At 31.2% G+C, this 19,867-nt stretch overlaps 3 protein-coding genes across 3 annotated transcripts; all 3 read left to right on the top strand.

The window, feature by feature from the left end:
• The first annotated feature begins 3,964 nt into the window (after positions 1-3,964).
• Positions 3,965-5,233, top strand: LOC107908934 (uncharacterized). Its single transcript, XM_041088365.1, has 2 exons — positions 3,965-5,088; positions 5,191-5,233. The coding sequence occupies exons 1-2, from the start codon at positions 3,965-3,967 to the stop codon at positions 5,231-5,233; spliced, it is 1,167 nt and encodes a 388-aa protein (XP_040944299.1).
• A 3,366-nt stretch (positions 5,234-8,599) lies between these two features.
• On the top strand, positions 8,600-10,910 carry LOC107908935 (peptidyl-prolyl cis-trans isomerase FKBP12). Its single transcript, XM_016836244.2, has 5 exons — positions 8,600-9,043; positions 9,248-9,281; positions 9,399-9,460; positions 10,171-10,223; positions 10,610-10,910. The coding sequence occupies exons 1-5, from the start codon at positions 8,956-8,958 to the stop codon at positions 10,709-10,711; spliced, it is 339 nt and encodes a 112-aa protein (XP_016691733.1). The 5' UTR covers positions 8,600-8,955; the 3' UTR covers positions 10,712-10,910.
• Positions 10,911-12,774: 1,864 nt separating this feature from the next.
• Positions 12,775-14,112, top strand: LOC107907728 (mitochondrial uncoupling protein 5). Its single transcript, XM_016835055.2, has one exon. The coding sequence runs from the start codon at positions 12,800-12,802 to the stop codon at positions 13,946-13,948; it is 1,149 nt and encodes a 382-aa protein (XP_016690544.2). The 5' UTR covers positions 12,775-12,799; the 3' UTR covers positions 13,949-14,112.
• Positions 14,113-19,867: the final 5,755 nt, after the last annotated feature.

Below are 19,867 nucleotides of genomic sequence, written 5' to 3'. Positions count from 1 at the left end.
ATTCTTGGCTAGTAAGGGGCATCATAATCGCTATAATATTATGAGGAAGGAAGGTAATTGAAAGAGTTGTTTTGTTGCAACTTGTTATTGTATCTGGAAGTAATGAAATTGGTTTATTTTTTAGGATAAGGGCTTGGACCCTAAAAGAGTTGTGCAGCGAAGCTTATGTATGGCAGGGTGTTATAATGACCCTGATAAAAGTGTTGCTTTTTCTTATCATTTTCCCTATCAGGCTAAAACTTGATTGAAACCTCCCCGTGGTGTGGTGAAACTCAACATTAACAATGCGCTAAGTAAGACAAGAGTGATGGCTTCAAGAGGAAGGGTCTTCCTGTAACATCCTTAGCATTCCCTAAGAAGTGAACAGTATCAATTCAAGTTGACACGTTCGAAATTTTTGAAGTAGACAGAATAGAATTATTAATATTAGCAGAGAAGGTAATTGGGTATTATAAAGAATTAGAAAGACTTTTGACTTTAGGAAAATTAATTTAAGGAAAGGACTAAATTGTAAATGTGTGAGAAGTGTTAGGCCATAGTTTAAAAATTTTAGAAATAAGAAATGACTAGATTAAATGAATGAGAAAAAAGAGCAAAGACTTAGAGTGTAATTTGACCATGAAAGTGCATGGAAATGAGGATGAGATTAAAAATGAACGGGCACCATTTAATTGTAATGATGATGATTAGATTTTATTTTAAATTATTCTAACAAAAAAATTGAAAGATGTTTTGGAAGAAAGTTGTAGAAGAAAGGAGAAAAAAGGCTATTATCTTTTTTTAGCTTCTCTCTCTCACGTGTCTCCCTCCCCATCTTCATCAAGTTTTATTTTTTTTCTTCATTTTAGTCTTCCTCCTCCATTTTTATCCTATTCCAAGCTCTAAACTCAAATTTCCACCATAGGTTTTAGTAAAAAAACAATAGAAACTTCATGGCATGATTAGTTTTTGGTGGAATTAGCAAAAATACATCTTGAAGAGAAAAGTGAAGTTAGGGGTTAGGAAAGGTTAAGGTAAGGAAGACAATATTTTTCTTAAGAAATTTCATAAACATCTTATTTGACATGCATGGAAGTGATATGTAAATAGTGTATTGATGTGTAAATGTTGTGTATGTGTATTATGTGAATGAAGAGAGAGAAGAATAGTGAATACCAAGTGGGTGACAAGGGCAAGGAGATAGCAAAAAAGTGAAGGAAGGAAGAAAGAGGTCATTTTCAAGCAATTTTTGTTATAAGTATGTCAAGAATTTTACAAATTGGTTTAGCATTTTATTTGAGATTTATTTATATATGAAATTGATGATTTGATTTTAGGGAATTATTTGAATATAAAATTGTACTTTGTTATGAATTGGAAAGTGTATGTGTAGTGAATTTAATGAATAAGGACTAAATTATAAGAGTGTAAAAATACGATTTTCATTTGTTGAGAAAATGTAAATAAATTGTATAGCTTAAATGTCTATGTAGAAAAAATGAGAACTAGTAGGATATAAATGGCATGCCATTAGGAAAGTGACTAAATGCGCAAGTGATAGTAGCGATGCAAGTGAAAGCGGCATTATGGTGCAAGTGAATGGCACTTCGGTGCAAAGTGATATCCACAAGTCCATGTGAAGAATAGTGGCACTTCGGTGCATCTTATTGATATTTTCTTATATCCTATTGTGTTCTACTAAGTCTACAATTGGGCAATAGCATTATAGGGTAAGTGAATGTAATGTGGCATAGGTAAGTAAATTAAAACTTGTGGAATTGGTGCTTCAATAAAGTTATTATGGAAACAAAATTTGAATATAGTGATTGAATGAAATGGAAATATTATATTTATATATATACATGTTTTGTAAGAAATTAATTTTAATTTCATGGTATGATTCTTAATATGCTTACTAAGCTCTTGTGAGCTTAACATATTTCTTTCAAACACGTAGGTGAAGATCATTTTTAAGCTAAGGTGAAAATCGTCTCCAACTCATCTCATCAGATCTCAAGCTTTAGAAGAAGTTTTATTTCAAATTTTGGATATAGATTTGGCATGTACATAGGATTTCATTGAGAATGTTATATATATGAACTAAAGGATGAAGTTGTTGGCTAATGATCTTCATTGTAAACTTTATATTTTAGATATGTTTGAAGTTGTTTCATGATGATTTGAGTAATGTCTAGAGTTGATGAATGTATATAGGCAATGTGTTATTGGTTGTTTGAAAGGGATACAGCCTATGGAAGTGGTTTAATGTGGTTAGGGAGCAAAAGGTGAAAGTTTTGAAGTTGCAGGTTTGACGTTGCAACATCGAGATGTTGAAGTCGCGACGAGCTTAAGCCAAATAGTCACGTCACGAAGAGGAATTTATCGAGGTCGTGACAAGCTATGTCACATAGCTACGAGCTCCCGATAGCTTGAGCCTTTACCCTTTTGTCTTGAGTCGAGTTTTGGCTACTTAGAAAGCTTTCGAAAGTTTGTTTTAAGCTCAATTAAGCTAGAAAATCATATTCTTTATGCATTATGAATGTTTTATTGATATGATATTATTGTAGTTACTCCGATAATGAATGTGACATTCCAATATCTTAATCCGACAATCAGATCAAGTAAGGAGTGTTACACTTCCATGATGAAAAAGACGAGTAGATATTAGGGTTTTCTCATAATATTGATGTGGATACTATTCTCTCATTTGAGTTATGGGTTATTTTTTTATAGCTTAACACTTGCTTGTGACCGTGGTGGTTTTTTAGATTATAGTGGAAAGTGATGGCATGGAAGTTGTCAAGCTGATTAAGAATGGGTGGGACGATTTCTCCTATTTTGCTCTCATGCTTTATGTAGGAGACAATGGACTATTTTGGTGGTCCACGTCCCTTCGAACTTGAATTAATATTAAGCCACAATTAGATAATTTTATTATTATTTGTCTAAGAATTAATATGTTGTGGATATCTCAATAATTCAAATCATTTTTAAACTTTGAAATTAGGTTAAAATATGTTATTGGTCCTTATATTTCAATAAAACTTGATATTTAGTTCTTATATTTAAAATTAAAAATTAAGTCTGCCAAATTTTTTATTTAAAACCTAAAATTATAAATATTTTTTATTAAAATTTGTCAAGTTGACATATCGATTAAGCTACCATCAAATGCTGTAGTGTATGATTAATGGAAATTAAACATAATAAATTGAAAATTTTCAAAGGAAACTAAAATTTTAAATTTTTTAAAATTAAAAATATAAGAACTACAGGAACTAATAGCATATTTTAAGGAAGAAAGTTGTTTCTATAAATTTTGGTGTTTTTAGCCGAAATTTCTAAACACCAAAACAAATTTCTTTCATTGAAGACAGTGGCTTGGCATGGAAAAAAAAACAACCTTCAAACAACTAGACAAAATTAAGGTGAACCAAAAAGACCAAAGGACAATCACACATCGGTACACAACCCACAGCTCATCAAACCCCATATAATTTTAACTCTCCCCTATTTTAAAGCTGACCAAAAAAGAACCCACTTTTCATCACTCTCCCCCTTCATCCTCTAATGGTTCCATTTCTCTTTTTCTTTGTTCATAATTCCATCTCCAGGAAACTTGAATCTGGGTTTTCCTGGAAATTCACTCATCTGATCTGAACACACACACGCACACACAAAAGGGGGATTTTGAGAAGTAGAACAGCCATGGAGGTAGAAAGGTTTAGGTCATTGCTTTTCCTTTGTTGCAGAACTCGACCCTGTGTTGCTCTTTTGGGTGGTAACCACACTGCTGCTAGGTTTTGTACTCGCTAAAGCATCTTTTTTTTCTTAGCTGTGTTTAGATTTTGTCTCTGTTTTTATCATTTGTTTTTCACAAATTTGTGCGAAGGGTAAGGGTTCTTTTTCCCAGCAATCAAAAGGTACCCTTTAGCCAAACCAGGCGAAAATTAAGCTCTTTTAGCTACAGATCCGACCATTTGAAATGGAGATGGGAGGTGGTCGGTCTCGACCAAAACCCCATAGCTACAATCAGTTGCAGAGTTCAAGGATTTCGTTAAATCCAGACACTCTTTTGATTATTAAGCTACCTGATCCAAGGTTCTTACTTGTTCTGTCGCGTTCGCTGTTTTTAGCGACGGTGATTATCACTTTGCCTTGTATTAGGTCCTTCTTAAAAGGACCTTCAAGCCCAGTTTTTAATGCCATGGAGTTTCATCAAAGCTCTGGTTGTATCAGCTTGGATTACTGGAATTTGCTTTGGGGAGATTTTGTTAATGAGGGTCTTATAAAAAAAGGGCAAAAAGCTCTCATCTTGAACTCTTTCATTGAAAGCATGGATGATGTTGATGATGATGATGAAGGTTCCATGTTTATAAACAATGGTGACATTGATTTGGTGATTGAACCTGATTTTCATCGACAAAGTTCTTTACCAAATGACGAGTTTGATTTTGTTTTCGTGTCGGGTTCTATCGATTCCAAGTTTGTGGATCGTTTAGTGAAAATTGGTGGCATTGTTGCTATGCAATTAGGTGATGAAATCTCAACAGGTTATCAAAAACAATCTGATTATATAATTGTGTATCTTAAGAAATATCATTCCACCATTGTTGCAATGAAGAAGCTTGGTTCAAAGAACCATTTATTGGATTCTTCAGCTAAAAGGAAGCTTTTTCAGTTAACAACGGAAGCTAAAAAGGCAGCATTGAGTGGTTTGGAAGATGTTTTGTTTGAACCACCAAGAAAAGCATGGGCTAAATCACATTCTTACTTGAAGAAAATCAACTTTTTGCCAGATTTGTTAGGGGATTCTCTTGAAAATTACCCTCGTAGAGTGTTCATCGATGTGGGATCTTCCAACGATGATGATGATAAGAACATTGTGATGAAATGGTTTGAGGAAAACTACCCCAAAAGGAACCAAGAATTTGAGGTTTACAGCATCGAAGCAACTGCGAGCATCGACGTTTCAGATTGGTTGATGATGAATGTAAGAGAAGAAGATTACGTTGTAATGAAAGCAGAAGCTGAAGTGGTGGAGAAGATGATAGAAAGGAAAACAATTGGATTGGTGGATGAATTGTTCTTTGAGTGTAACAATCAATGGCAAGATGAAGTGAAGAAGAAGAAGAAGAAGAAGAAGATGAGGAAAAAGAAAAGGAAGAAGAATAAAAGGGCTTATTGGGAATGTGTAGCTTTGTATGGTAGGTTGAGGGATGAAGGAGTTGCAGTGCATCAATGGTGGGAATGAAAATTACCAATTAAGTCACGATTAGAAGACAGATGGTGTCTTTTCGTACTATGAAACTGCATCTACTGCTTGTGTGTGTGTGTGTGTGTGTGTGTGTGATGTTTTAGGAGGGTTTATGTGGGGGAGTTTAGATGTGATTTTTCCCCAAATAAAAACCATATTATCTCTTTAAGCAAGGTGGTTGATGTTGATTGTTGTTTTGATGTTCCTTTTCTTAATAATAAAGATGCAGTGTGGCAATAATTAATGTATTTTTCCAATAGCATATAAAAAATTGTCTTTTAAAGAAACAACAAAAATAAAATGAGAAGTAGAGGAGAGGTAAAACACCATGCGATAACTCACCTTTTACCATGTCGGTGCCGTCTCATTTCATTTTCTAAGCAATGTAAATTATTGGGGTTTTTTCTAAAATAAGTACAAGTACTATCAGCAGCTTACTCTGACAAAGGAAGGACCATCATGTGGGTAACCATTATTGATCTGATCAGGAAAATGAGATTGTATGAAATGGTTTAATGTCACACTATTTTTGGCCTTTTCAAATTGCTTTACATAGAATGAGTTTCCTTTAATTCATATTTTATTCTCTGAACTACACCTTTTTTTTTATATTTGGATCATTAATATATATTTAAATTCATTTACATGATTATATCGATAAAAAATGACACATGAAGTGGTTTTTATAACAGAGATAATAGCAGAGGCTAGTTTCAATTTGAGGATTGCTTATTCAATTAAACCTTATTATCAATAAGATTAGACTAAGTTTAATTCGGTTAAAATCGTTGTTAAGACCTGAGTTTGAACACACTTAAACATATCTATATTAGCTATTGTATTAAAAAAATAACTCTTTTTGTTTAGCCTCCACTCAATAAATTGAATCTAATATTTTCGAAAGTGAATGCTTCTATTGTTTGAAAAAAAGAACTCTCCATTCGAACTGTATCAATCCAAAACACATAAGATGGCCTTGTTCTCCATTGTGTTTGGGGTTCCAAAAGTACATTTCAACCAGAAAAAACAATGAAAAATACTTTTAGAGTGAGTGTTGTCATAAAAGTGTTTTTCATTCAAATGTAAAAGGTGAGATTTAGGTCTTTTGCCTTTTGGCTTTTGTGTTTGGAGGTAAAATTATCAAAATATCATTATTTATATTAATTATTTAAAAATTTAAATTAATTTCTAATTTATATATTATTATATTACATTATTTGTAGCACCCAAAAGATAAAGAGTTAGGTGAAACGAGTAACCAAATAATTGAATAGGCTTGATTGTTAAATTTTTTAAAAATCACTTTTCAACCACAATAATAATGGAAAATTAGGCCTCAAAATCAATCCTTGTGTAAAGACAAACTCAGTATAAATAGCATGTGATAATTTATATGAGCTACATGAGGCGAATCTTTTTGGCCCCTCCAAAATTTGAAAAATTTTGATATTTTTTTGAAATTTTTTGAAAATTTTAATTAGATCCTTCAAATTTTTTAAAATTTTTATTAATTTCATAAAAGTTTTCCATTAAATCCCCAATTTTAAAAAATTATAATTAAAAGAAATTTTACTAAACCCCTGAAATTTTTTTCGAATAATCTCATTATAGATTCTAGTTATATCTGCTCTTTTTATACAATGCCTAGAACTACTCATAGCCCCTCCCATAATCTGTAAATAGGAAGATAATACACTTTTATACACTCAAACTCACATCCTTTTACATTAACAAAAATATTCATATGAATAGACTACTAAATCCATTAAATTTAATGTCACATCCGCCACTAAACTACTCGGTTAGCTACTTGGCTTGGCGCCTAACATGACAAACATCGAAATGTACCCCTATAACTTTCCCTTGGCTTGTGTCGATATCGGAAAAAGAAAACAAAAATCCACATCATGCCTACCCAACGCCTTTAGTCACCTGCAAGGCATCATCTTCAATCATGATTTGCTGAGTATGCCCTTTTTCTTTTTCAAACTCAATACCTGCATGCAACTGCATCACTTCAATTATCATGTTTTTCTTCAACTACAAAATAATATATTAAATCCGTTTAAAATATGAATTAAGTTGATGATAGAATTTTAATATTCAAAATTTAAAAATAATTATATTCATTTTTAGTAAGGACAAAGTTAGAAAAAATTTTCAGGGATTGAAATTAAATTACAATGTTTACGATAGTAAAAATATAATTTTATTATTTTAATAGCTTATATCTTTATAATTTTTAAATGATTAAATCAATTTTTTATCATTTTTAAAGGAGCCAAAATATAATTTTACCTTTATTAAAAATTTTAAAGAACCTAAATAGAAAATTTTTTGTTCCCTTAGCTACCCTTGATTTTCAGGTTGTAATTTTTCATTTCATTTATATATTTATATAAATTATATTATATGAAAGTTAAATATATTTTACTATAACACAAATATTAAAAAATATATATTAATTGTTTATACTTAAAATTATAATTTTAAAGGTATAATGATAGTCCAAGATATATTTTTAAAATTAAAAATAATATGAACGAGTCTAAATAAAATTGAATTACTTACTTAAATAAAATATGAGACTAATATTTTAAATAGAACAAACTTGAATAATTATGTATGATATTAATAGGTTAAAGTACCTAAAAGGTCATTATATTATAGGAATTGTATCAAATTAGTCCCTCTATTAGTAAATGGATCAATTTAGTCCCTATACTATTGAGAAGAATCAAATAAGTCCAAATTGTAACAAAGTTAACATTTATTGTATAAAAGATGTTTTTTAAAAAATCAATTGCAATTTCAATCCAGACTAAAGATTTCATTTACAAATCCATAAAAAATTTAAATATATTAACTTTGTTAAACAGTAAATGATATTTTTTATACCGTAAATGTTAACTTTATTCCAATTTAGCCTTATTTGATTCTTTTTAATAGTACAGAGACTAAGACTTTAGTTTGAATGGATAGTGTGTTTACCTCCGATGAGGTTAAAAACAATGGTGGCAGTGAGATTAGTTATTGTAGCCGTGAGATTAGATACTGTAGCGGTGAGAATAGAAACAACCATGAGGTGTGTATTTGGATTCAAACGTAGCTGTAGCGATGATGTGAGAATAGAAAATGACCATTAAGGACATTAGATTAAAAATGGTATATAAATAGAAAGTTTTCTAGATTATTTTACTAAACTATTAAAAATTTGTGAATTTATAAATTCATTTAATAAAATCTTAAAATGTATCTTCCGATATTTTATTATAAATATTTTAATTAATTATATAATAAATTAAAAATATTTATTAGATAAAATGATAATTATAAATAAAAGTATAGGCATTATTGTCAACTAAGGAAGGACTCCTTCTTCACTGTAGGGCAATGCTTCAGTCAAAACTGAGGGTTTCAGTGCAGTACAAAAATTGGACTGATGATTCAAACAGATGATTGTGGTGCATTTATGCCAAAACCAAGGGTAAACGGGAGACTACTGATCACCCGTGGCCCTCTACCCATAACAAAACCCTCAATCTAATTTTAACCAAAGCATCCTATAATGGGCCTGGCCCGTTTCCAAGATACCCCCCGGTTTGCCTGCAATACTCTCGAATCTCGACTGTATTTATTGACTACCTGATAATTACCGCCGACAACAGAAAGCAAAAACCCTAAGAAAATCCAGTTAGATTGTCATTCAAACCTGAAAAATGGGAGTAGAGAAGCAAGTCATCAGGCCTGGAACCGGTCCCAAACCCACCCCCGGTCAGACCGTCACCGTTCACTGCACTGGCTACGGTTGCTATTTCTCTTTCTCTGCTTTTCTCTCTGGCTGAAAAAAAAATCTGTTTCGTTTTTTTCATTTTTGAGTCATCAATATTTTATTTAATCAAAAGGGGTTTCCCTAAAAGCCCTAATTTGATGAAAAACTGCTTGCTTTTCGGTGCTGTTTACACGATTTTTTTGTTTCTATGTTTGATGATAATATTTTGTTGGGTGCAGGGAAAAATGGAGATTTGTCTGAGAAATTCTGGAGGTGAGTAATGGTTTTCTACCAGAATGACGAATTGGGGGTTTTTTTTTCTCTTCTTTCTAACACAGCTTTGTTAATATTGAATTATTGATTATTTCTCTGTTTGTATCCATTTTTTAGCACAAAGGATCCAGGGCAGCAACCTTTCTCTTTCCAAATTGGCAAGGGCTCTGTTATAAAAGGTAAATTGTAATGGCTTGTTGCTAGGTTCCTACCTTGCTGAGTTCCATAATATTCCACAAAATTTGATGGTTTTTTTACTAAAGCAGGAAACTTTATTTTTTGGGTATTTTGATTAAAGAATGTGAATGCATTGGTTCGAGTTGTGTCATAAAGTTTGATATATCGAAATTTTCGATTTGAATGGTGGTTTATTTTCTAGTAGAACTTGTTTTTACCATTGTCTTCTATAGCACCTTGTCTTTTGTCATATCCGAGTGCATTTTTTGTTGGTGACATCAACCTCATTGGCCATTGGAAGTGATGAAATTTCATGTTCTTTCCCCATCAAGTTGTGTAGTTGATAGATGACCAACTGAATGCTTATAAATTTGTCTTAATTATGTCAATCGAGACCATAAGTTGATGATCTATATACCACTCCACTTTATAGATTGGTGAAGAGGTGATCTTATAATGTAATGGTGTAAAAGAATCTGTTATTTAGGACAAACTATAATGTGCATGTTGGTTGAACTCAATATCTATTGAGAAGGAAAAAAAGAAGAAAGAATGCTTGATGCTTTTTTGAAACTTAGGAAACAAGCATTGCTTATTTGCGGTGACTGCCTTTACTCTTTCTATTTCTTTTTTTGCACGTCTTATTGCTTATTGTGGAATACCTAGTACCTCATCTTGGGGGGAACTAAAAGTTATGTTCTACCTTTTGTAGGATGGGATGAAGGTGTGATGGGAATGCAAGTGGCAGAAGTTGCTCGTCTTCGGGTACTGTTTCACCAAACTCTGAATTCATTTCAAGTGTACTTAGTTGTACTGCAATTACATATTTGAAGTTGAAATGTTTAGATCAATGCCATGAATGATAATTCATATCATAAAAGTATATCTTGGGCCTCCCAATGCAAGGTTGATAAGTCAATACCACAAAATTCCAAACTTTTGTTGTTTTATCTCTTCCTTTCCTTTTTGTTTTCAAGAAAAGAATCAGGGTGCCTGTTTCTATATGTTGTGTCATAACCTACGTTATGAAACCTCAAGTTTCTGTATGTGTTGGATTTGTTGGAAATGCAATATCTTGTCCCTCGGTCCGCCGAGGGTCCCTGCATGCTTCGATGAAGCTTCTGATGGACCTTTTTTATACATGTCTGCAGTGCTCCCCAGACTATGCTTATGGTGCTGGTGGGTTTCCTGCATGGGGAATACAGCCAAACTCGGTTCTCGAATTCGAGATTGAAGTCCTAAGTTTGAAGTGAGTAGCAGGCAGTTGGTGACTGTCGAGAAATAATATGTAGCCCGAATAACTCACCTGTGATGAACATATATAGATATTATGGGGTAGCATGTATGAATATTAAATGAGTATCAATATGAGTCATCTTATTCATGTATGACAGCTCTTCAGTGTTGACTTTTTCTTCTAATAATATGAGATGCTCCGCAGCAGTTTCTCCAGGTAAGGTAGTGACTTTATTTGTTCTTCTTCTCAAGCCCGGCCGACATGCATTTTTGTGCTCCTTTGAGCTAATTAAGATCTGAGTTTTATAATAAGGTTTGTTTCATCAATTAGTGCAAATTGAAATTTTGTTATAACATTTTCTCTAAAATGAAGGTCCTGTATTAGAGTTATATCGAATTATATTGCATTTTACCCCTTCTACTCAAAAAATGGATATATTAATTTTTGCATCTTAGATCAAAGAGCAAATTGATACATGTCATTATTCATCGATAAAATTTTTAATGTTCATGGGTTAGTTTGTCTTTTTCAATTTAGTACAGCGGTTTCATAATTTTACATTTTTAATAATGCAAAGATTTCAAAATATGAGAGTAAATTCAATATTTTTTTTTAGATAATTTTAACGTGATATTTTTGACAATTTTATTGTATTTAATTTGTTTAAATCGAAACAAAATAGTAAAAGCTAATAATTTAAATTATTAAGCTCTTTGATATATTTTTCGATTACCATTAGTTGAGAAAAAAATTATGATATTTTGTCTATTTAAATACACCTAAAATGTTAGGCTTGTAATGAATGTATTATTAATTTTATAATTTTGGTTAAATTTATTTACAAATAAAAATATCTTTTCTTTTTTTAGTTTTCCTATTACTTTAGTTGAAGAGAAGCTTTAACTATTTACTGTTGATCCCAAATTTTAGTTTATTTATTCGAAAAATAGATATGAAATTAAATTATAAAAGAAATTGTATAAAATTATGGGTAAACTATCAAAATAGTCACTTTTATATGTCTCAAGTTACATTTTAGTTGCTTGTGTTTGAAATGTTACATTTTAGTCACTTACGTTGTCGTGTTGTAACATTTTAGTCATTGAACTGTTAATTATCGTCAACAGTGTAACGGTAAGCTAATGTGGCATTCGAACAAAAAATTTAAGTTAAATTCTTCAATTGGTCCTTATATTTTTTTTTATTTTGAGTAATTTATTTTTTTATTTTATGTTTTTTAAACTTTTTTTTCTCATTCTCTTTTGCTTCTCTCTCTGTTTTTCTCCCTTCTTTATTTCTTTTAACGTAATTTTTTTATGTTTTTCATTTATTAAAACTAGTTCAAAAGCTTGTCTCACTCGAAAAAATTAAATTCTTCAAAAAATAAAAGTATATGGACTAGTTTTAACAAATAGAAAACATAGGAAAACTACCTTAAAAAAATGGAGAAACAGAGGGGGAAGCAGAAGAGAATGGAAAATAAAGATAAAAAAAGTTAAAAAAAATATAAAAGAAAAAAAATTAAATTGCTCAAAACGAAACAAATATAGGACCAATTGTATAAATTAACTTAAAATTTTTGTTTGAAATGATGATTTAATATGACATGCCAGCTTAACGTTATACCGTTAATAACAATTAATGGCTCAATGACTAAAATGTTATAATGCAATAACGTAAGTGAATAAACGTAACATTTTAAACTTAAATAACTAAAATGTAATCTGAGGTAAAAAAAGTGATTGTTTTGATAGTTTACCCTAAATTTATTATTGAAATACCATAAGCCAAATCCCTATTGTAGGTAGTAAAATGTATTTTTAAAACATTAACAATTAAATGGGTTTATAATCAGCATTAAGAGACAAAGACAAGATGGGAAAGTTGTGTGTTTTAATTTCTGAAATAGACTGCTCTCTAACAGCTCAAGTTGAATGGTGAGAGTGACCTAAACATGCAAATTGGGCAGGCAGACCTGATCTCTTCCAGCCCCATTGGTATAGAGCAAATTCAAAGTATGCGTAGCCATTAAAACACCCAGTGGCCGGTACCCACAATTGAAAAAGCAAAAAGTACCGTCAAAGTCAACAGCACACGACCTAATATGCTTCAATTAATAACGCACCACCGCGTTGAACATTTAATAATTGAACAACCAAGAAGGTTTCCATCACATTCCTTCTTCCAACTTCAATCCCTTTGTTGTGTATATAAATCTACTCTCCCTGCACTTCTTTCCAACACAACACACATTTCTTCCATTTTCTCTCTTTTACTTCCTTGCTTTTCTCCAATTGCAACCATGGGTTTGAAAGGTTTCGTTGAGGGAGGCATTGCATCTATCGTCGCCGGCGCTTCAACTCATCCTCTCGACCTTATCAAGGTCCGTATGCAACTTCAAGGTGAATCCCATCTCCCTAATCCTTCCCTTCAACTTTATCGTCCGGCACTTGCCGTCAACTCTGCTGCCGTTGGGAATGTTTCGATCTCGCAACCTCGTGTTGGTCCCATTTCTATCGGTGTCCGTATCATCCAATTGGAAGGTGTAGCGGCTCTTTTCTCCGGTGTCTCCGCCACGATGCTTCGACAAACGTTGTATTCTACTACCCGTATGGGACTTTATGAAATTATAAAGAACAAATGGACTGACAAGGAAACTGGGAATTTGCCACTTACGAGCAAGATATTGGCTGGACTTATTGCCGGGGGTGTCGGCGCCGCCGTTGGCAACCCCGCTGACGTAGCAATGGTGCGAATGCAAGCTGATGGGCGACTCCCTATTGATCAGCGACGCAATTACAAGAGTGTAATCGATGCATTGAGTCAAATGACAAAACAAGAAGGTGTGGGTAGCTTGTGGCGCGGCTCAGCTCTCACGGTGAATCGCGCAATGATCGTCACGGCATCGCAGCTCGCGACGTACGATCAAGCCAAGGAGACGATACTGGAAAAAGGAGTGATGGGTGATGGGATCGGAACCCACGTAACGGCCAGCTTCGCGGCGGGGTTCGTGGCGGCAGTGGCGTCCAACCCCATTGACGTGATCAAGACGAGGGTGATGAACATGAAGGTGGCGCCTGGGGCGGAACCGCCGTACTCGGGTGCTTTGGATTGTGCATTGAAGACGGTAAGAGCGGAGGGGCCTATGGCATTGTACAAAGGCTTCATCCCCACAATTTCAAGGCAAGGACCGTTCACGGTGGTGCTGTTTGTGACATTGGAGCAAGTGAGGAAGCTGCTCAAAGATTTTTGATCGTTGAATTAACGATGAACAACGAAATTGGTTTAACCAAATTGAAATTTAACCAAATTTAAATTTAAATTATTAAAAATTGAGGAGATGTATCATTTAACCAAAAGCTGTAAGTGAAAGATTCTTTACATGCATTAAATAAAAATTCCAAAATTCGACCCAAATTTACTACAACAGTAGGACCGTTACATTCAAATAAATTTGTTATTTAGTATACTATGTTATATAATACATAAAAATTAAATATATTATAATATATAATACTATAATGTAAATATTAAAAATTATTAAATTATCTATATATAAAATGTTAATAAACAAATATGTATATAATTATAAAATATTAAATTAAAAATGTATTAAATATTTATCAAAAAAAATTAAGGGGTTTAAAATGAGTTTGGATTAGCTATTTACAAATACGAGTAAGTTTGAGCAAAAATTTAGACTTATATTTCAGGTTAGACCAAACTTGGACAATATAAAATGTGTTAATATCATGCTTAAACCTGAGCAACTCTAGTTGAAACTATTAAATATGTTTTATAGATCATGAATTTGTTTGAGCTTTTGTTTTCTGCAAAATCTTATTTCTATTGCAACTTGAGTCATTAATAATTTTGTTTAAAGTGTTGCTTTCTTGCCTATTGAGGTAATTTTTCAATTTCATGTCATATTGTCTAATTTTTTTCAATTTTTATTTTAAAAAGTAATCATATTCAATACATGTATAAATATTTAAATATGATATAGTACATATATTTTTTAAACAAATATGTCTATATTCAATCCTAACCTCTATCTTCTAATAATGTAATAATATAATACGAAGTAAAGTTTCTATAAGAAAATTGTTTGGGATTTAAAGTATATTTAGGTAATTTTATTTTGGTCTAAGTTCGGCTTCTCACATTGAGCATCTAAAGATCAGGGCCTCAACCTTTGCTAACAATGCTAATGCCTCGTTGGTTATTGATCTATTTTATTTTCTTTTTAGAGTTTATAGATAAAACGGCCATACAATAACGAATACAAATACATACGGATGGAGAATTGGAATATGACTCTCCATACATAGGATTAATTATGGACCCAGGAGAAAATTTGAGTTGTGTTTAGGGTGAGTTTGGATGGGCGTTGCGTTGACCTGCGGTTAGTGTAAAAACAGCGGTGGAGGTGAGATTAGATACTGTAGCGATACTGTAGCGTGAGAGAAAAAGTAAGCTAAACGCACCGCACCGCACCCAATCGCCCATCCAAACTCACCCTTAGTCTTTTATTTTTGTGTCTAAGATCTTATATATCTAGATAAAAATATATCTATAAAAAATATAGACAATATAATTAGCTCAATCCTTTTAGTAAAAGATTGGGCCGAGTTTAATTGCAATTCAACAAACCGACAATAATTACTGGATTACAAAATATCCATTACATCGAATTCAAATTTGATTTATCAAGCTGGTTTATCTAATTTATCCACTGCATCGAATTCAAATTATAAAATCTTGGTAATTGATTGTGCATGGTGAGATTGGAGGCTCACACAGTAATTATGAATAATGAGACTCGAATTTAAATAATTAAGGCATAATAACTTATTTAGCCCTCCAATTTTAAAAAATCATTTTAGCTCTCATTTTATTTTTCCACATTTTTTTCGTCTTTGAACTTGAGTTGTTTATCAAATCATCTTAAAATGGATGAAAAAGTTAACGTATAACATAGGGGCGAAGCCATAAATTTTTTTTAGTGCAGGCTGAATTAAATTATAATTTTTATGATAGTAAATATGTGATTTCACCATTTTAATACCCTAAATCTTTATAATTTTTCAAGGATTAAATTGATTTTTTTATTATTTTTAGGGGGACTAAAGTGTAATTTTACTTTACTAATTTAAAATTTTAAAAGTCCTAAATGAAATTTTTTTCATTTATAGGGGTCAGCCCCTACCATCCCCCTAACTATGCCCCTAGTATAATGTTGTTGATGTGGCATACAATCCATTTGGAGAATGGTTTGATAAATAGCGCACGTTCAAGGACTAAAAGAGATAAAAAAAATTAAATGGTAAGCTAAAATATTTTTTTTTTGTAAAGTTGAAGGAGTGCCAAATAAATCGTTATACCAATAATTAAAGACCTAAAAGCTCAACTTTTACCTATAATACCAAAATTTCATTGCTCCATTATTATTACTATTATTTTGAATAATAATCTCATTATAAGTTCTTATCATATCGGTTCTTTTTGATACAATGCCTAAAACTACTCATAGCCCCTCCCCAAATAGGAGGATAATGTGTTTCAGCGCACTCAAACCCATGTTCTCTTGCACTGATAACAATACCGATATCAATCAAGATAAGACTCAATCGACCCGTTATTATTATTTTAATAAAAAGAATAAAGGTAGTAGCTATGAAATTTGGGAAGTATTCTATGAATTTACAAATCTCCATCAACGCCACAATTAACGGTGGCATATAGCAACCCCCAAAAGTTTAATATGTAGGGTGAGTTTGGATGGGCGATTGGGTGCGGTGCGGTGCGTTTAGCTTACTTTTTCTCTCACGCTACAGTATCGCTACAGTATCTAATCTCACCTCCACCGTTGTTTTTACACTAACCGCAGGTCAACGCACCGCCCATCCAAACCCACCCGTAGACTTCAATTTTAATTAAAATTAGAAGTATATATTGTGCATGTTATGGCATAAGTATTGCGATGCCAAAATCCCAACCTAATATACCTTTTTTTTTTTAATTTTAATTTTTTGTATTTATTTTGCTTTATAAAGCACATTTATTTAATTAATTAATTAAAGAAGCTTTCTAAGCATGGCTGCTTTTATAAAAGCATTGCCTAGTGATTATTCAAAGTTTCAACACTTTTATATCTTTCAATTAAAATACAAATTATTATTATTATGGGGTTAAATCTTTCCACTAATTACACATAAGGTACCATTTTCAAAGTTATTATATGTCATAATTATTTTTATTAAATGCATTGAAATTGATGAGTAAAGTTAACTAACAATTTGCATTTGCTACACAATGAGTCAAATCATCAACTCTTAAATTTAACATAACATGAATTGCATATAATTTTAAACATTCCTCAGGGGAGGAAGACGACATTGCTAGGAATGATAGCCACGAACCCCGAATATGAACTGTAAAACGGACATGAAGTTTATAAAAATATATTAATTTTTAATTAATTAATTAATTTTTTATGAGTTTTGAGTAGAGTTGTCCATTGGCCGGGCCAGGCCCTAACAGAGTTTTAGGCTCAGTTGATAGGCTCAGCCTGGCCCGGCCCAAATAATGAGTCTAAATTTTAGTCCAAGTCTGACCCAGATAAAAATGTCAAAATTTGGGCCCGGCTTGGCCGTGTTAATTTTTAAAAATTTTTATTTTTTATATAAAAATTTTAAAATATAATACACCAAATATACTAAAAATATTAAAATAAATATTTCCCAATAAATTCAAAATAAATTTTAAAAAAATCTTTAAATTTAAATTATACTAAAATAAGTGCAACTTAACAAGCAAATGCCTCTAAAATAGTAGCAAGATTAACATTAAACAAGTGTTATACAATATCTGAACACTAATAACAAATAGTAACAACATAATAGTAAAATAGTAACAAAACAGTAGCAAAAAATGAGAAAACAACAGCAAAACAAAAAAAGATTTTTTCTATTGCAAATTCGGGCTAGGATGGCCTAGGCAAAAAAACCCTACCTAAGGTCCACCTATTTTTTAAATAGGTTTTATTTTTTTGACCAAACCCATTTTTAAGACTTATTTTTTTTATCCAAATTCTCTCATTTTTTAAGATCACCCCACGCATTTACATCTTTAATTTTGAGTTACTAATTGAATGAAAAAACTTAAATGTACAATATCAATGCATCTACTTTATAATCTCAATTTTATATTATTGAAATATAAACAAAAATGATCAATCAAGCACAATAAAATGCAATTTTAGTTTCAATGAAATATTTTTTTAATATAATTTTAAAAAAATATATAATAAATCAAAAATATTAAAAATATTATATACTTAAATAATATTAAGATAGGTGCAACTTAACAAGTAAATGTTTTTAAAATAATAACAAAATTAACAATAAAACAAGAGTTAATACAATATTCAATCAAGTAGTAACAATATAATATTAAAATGATAACAAAATAGTAAGAAAACAACAAGAAAATAACAGCAAAACAGTAAAAACAACAAAAAAAATAGTTTTGTTTTTTTAAATTTAAGTCGGGCGAGACAGGTCTAGTAATTTGACATTGCACAATAAAATAAAATTTTAGTTTCAATAAAATATTTTTTATATTCAAAATTTAATAATAAAATTAAAATATCATTGTCAATTGAACAATTCAATAAAAAAATATTTGCTTTTATTAAAAAAAATGGTTCAATCTACCTTAAAATTCTCTTAAAATACCCAAAAATTATGATTTAAATAATTTGGGGATGAGGTTTAATACACGAGGATTATAATTAAAATAGAAAAATGATTGATGGAGGTGGAGGACTGGATAATTCTAAAATGTCCCACCCAACTCACACTTTACCATTATTGTTGTGGGATCATGGCTCATTACTTGTTACAACTTATTAAATTTTTCTTTGAATTGGGTAATCACCTGCTTAGATTGCCAATGAGTGTATGGCACGTGTTTTTGTCTCTCTGCTTCATCTTCTTAACATTCACTACATGTTGCATGCTTTTTCAGCACCTCAAACATTAGATAATTTCACCACTCTTCCGAGGATTGGGGCTAGAATTGAGTTATGTATTTTTACGAGAGTTAAAATATAATCTTATTATTTTATTAATTTATATATTTATAATTTTTAAAGGATTAAATTAAAAATTTATTATTTTTGAAAGTCAAAATACAATTTTGACCCTGGTAGATAGAGTATCTTTTTGGGATTGTATAGTGTTGTCATCGTGAGCATAAATCAATATTATTTTCTTCCAATGTCTATTAATTCAATAAATATTCATCATTTTAAAGTGTGCTCTTCAAGTGTAAATCAGGGTAGAGCTGAAGTTAAAAATTATGTTACAGGGAGAATGACTTTAATTGAACTTTTTAACTTTTGAAATGAGCCAAAATTTACAAATTTTATATTTAAAACAATCTAAAGAGAATGAAATTGAACTATTTATATTGGAAAGTACTAAAATAACAATTAAACCATTCAACCAGGCCTCTGCCCTTTGGCTACACCCTGAACCAAAGACCTCTTACCTATATGCGATTAAAAAAAAAAAACTAAATGTAGTATAGGGTAGAGTAAAAAAAAATTGAAAATGGACTCAAATTGAAATATTTTAATATAGGGTTAATTGAGTCTTATTTCGATTAGTATTGATATTTTTATCAGTGCAGGAGGATGTGAGTTCAAGTGTGATGAAGCGAATTATTTACCTGTTTAAAGGTTGAGAAGGGACTATTGATAGTTTTAGATATTATAGCAAAAAGAGCGGATAGGATAAAAACCTATTGAGATTAATGATTAATGTTAAAAAAATTATGGTTATCCGAAACAGAATTGAATTTACTAAAAATTATATTTTTAAAATTATTATATAAAATCTATTAAATTTCTGATTAGATTTACCTTAATATATTAATAGATTATAAAATTTTACCCAAAAAAATGATTTTTTTCTTGGAAAAAGAGAAACATGGCTTAGTTTAATAAGCCTGGATCAAATACAGGCCCGTTTATTGAAATTCAGTCAATAAAAATGTAAAGGAAAAATAAACCAACGGTAATTAAAGATTTAATTTAACCACTGAAATGGGTAAATTACTGTACATGGAACAGTGAAAAAAATGGTATAGCATAGCAATAATTGGC

The sequence above is a fragment of the Gossypium hirsutum genome, chromosome D02 (assembly GCF_007990345.1).
Source record: "Gossypium hirsutum isolate 1008001.06 chromosome D02, Gossypium_hirsutum_v2.1, whole genome shotgun sequence".
NCBI lineage: Eukaryota > Viridiplantae > Streptophyta > Magnoliopsida > Malvales > Malvaceae > Gossypium > Gossypium hirsutum.
The sequence above is the reverse complement of the archived record's forward strand: the minus strand, read 5'-3'. Positions and strand labels throughout refer to the sequence as shown.

What these genes read in the sequence shown, in the direction of transcription:
- LOC107908934 (XM_041088365.1), top strand. Translation starts at nt 3,965, where the DNA reads ATGGAGATGGGAGGTGGTCGGTCTCGACCAAAACCCCATAGCTACAAT. An exon ending in TTTGAGTGTAACAATCAATG is followed by an intron (nt 5,089 to 5,190) that starts GCAAGATGAAGT and finishes TTTGTATGGTAG; the next exon opens with GTTGAGGGATGAAGGAGTTG.
- LOC107908935 (XM_016836244.2), top strand. Translation starts at nt 8,956, where the DNA reads ATGGGAGTAGAGAAGCAAGTCATCAGGCCTGGAACCGGTCCCAAACCC. An exon ending in CGTTCACTGCACTGGCTACG is followed by an intron (nt 9,044 to 9,247) that starts GTTGCTATTTCT and finishes TGTTGGGTGCAG; the next exon opens with GGAAAAATGGAGATTTGTCT. An exon ending in CAGAAGTTGCTCGTCTTCGG is followed by an intron (nt 10,224 to 10,609) that starts GTACTGTTTCAC and finishes ACATGTCTGCAG; the next exon opens with TGCTCCCCAGACTATGCTTA.
- LOC107907728 (XM_016835055.2), top strand. Translation starts at nt 12,800, where the DNA reads ATGCTTCAATTAATAACGCACCACCGCGTTGAACATTTAATAATTGAA.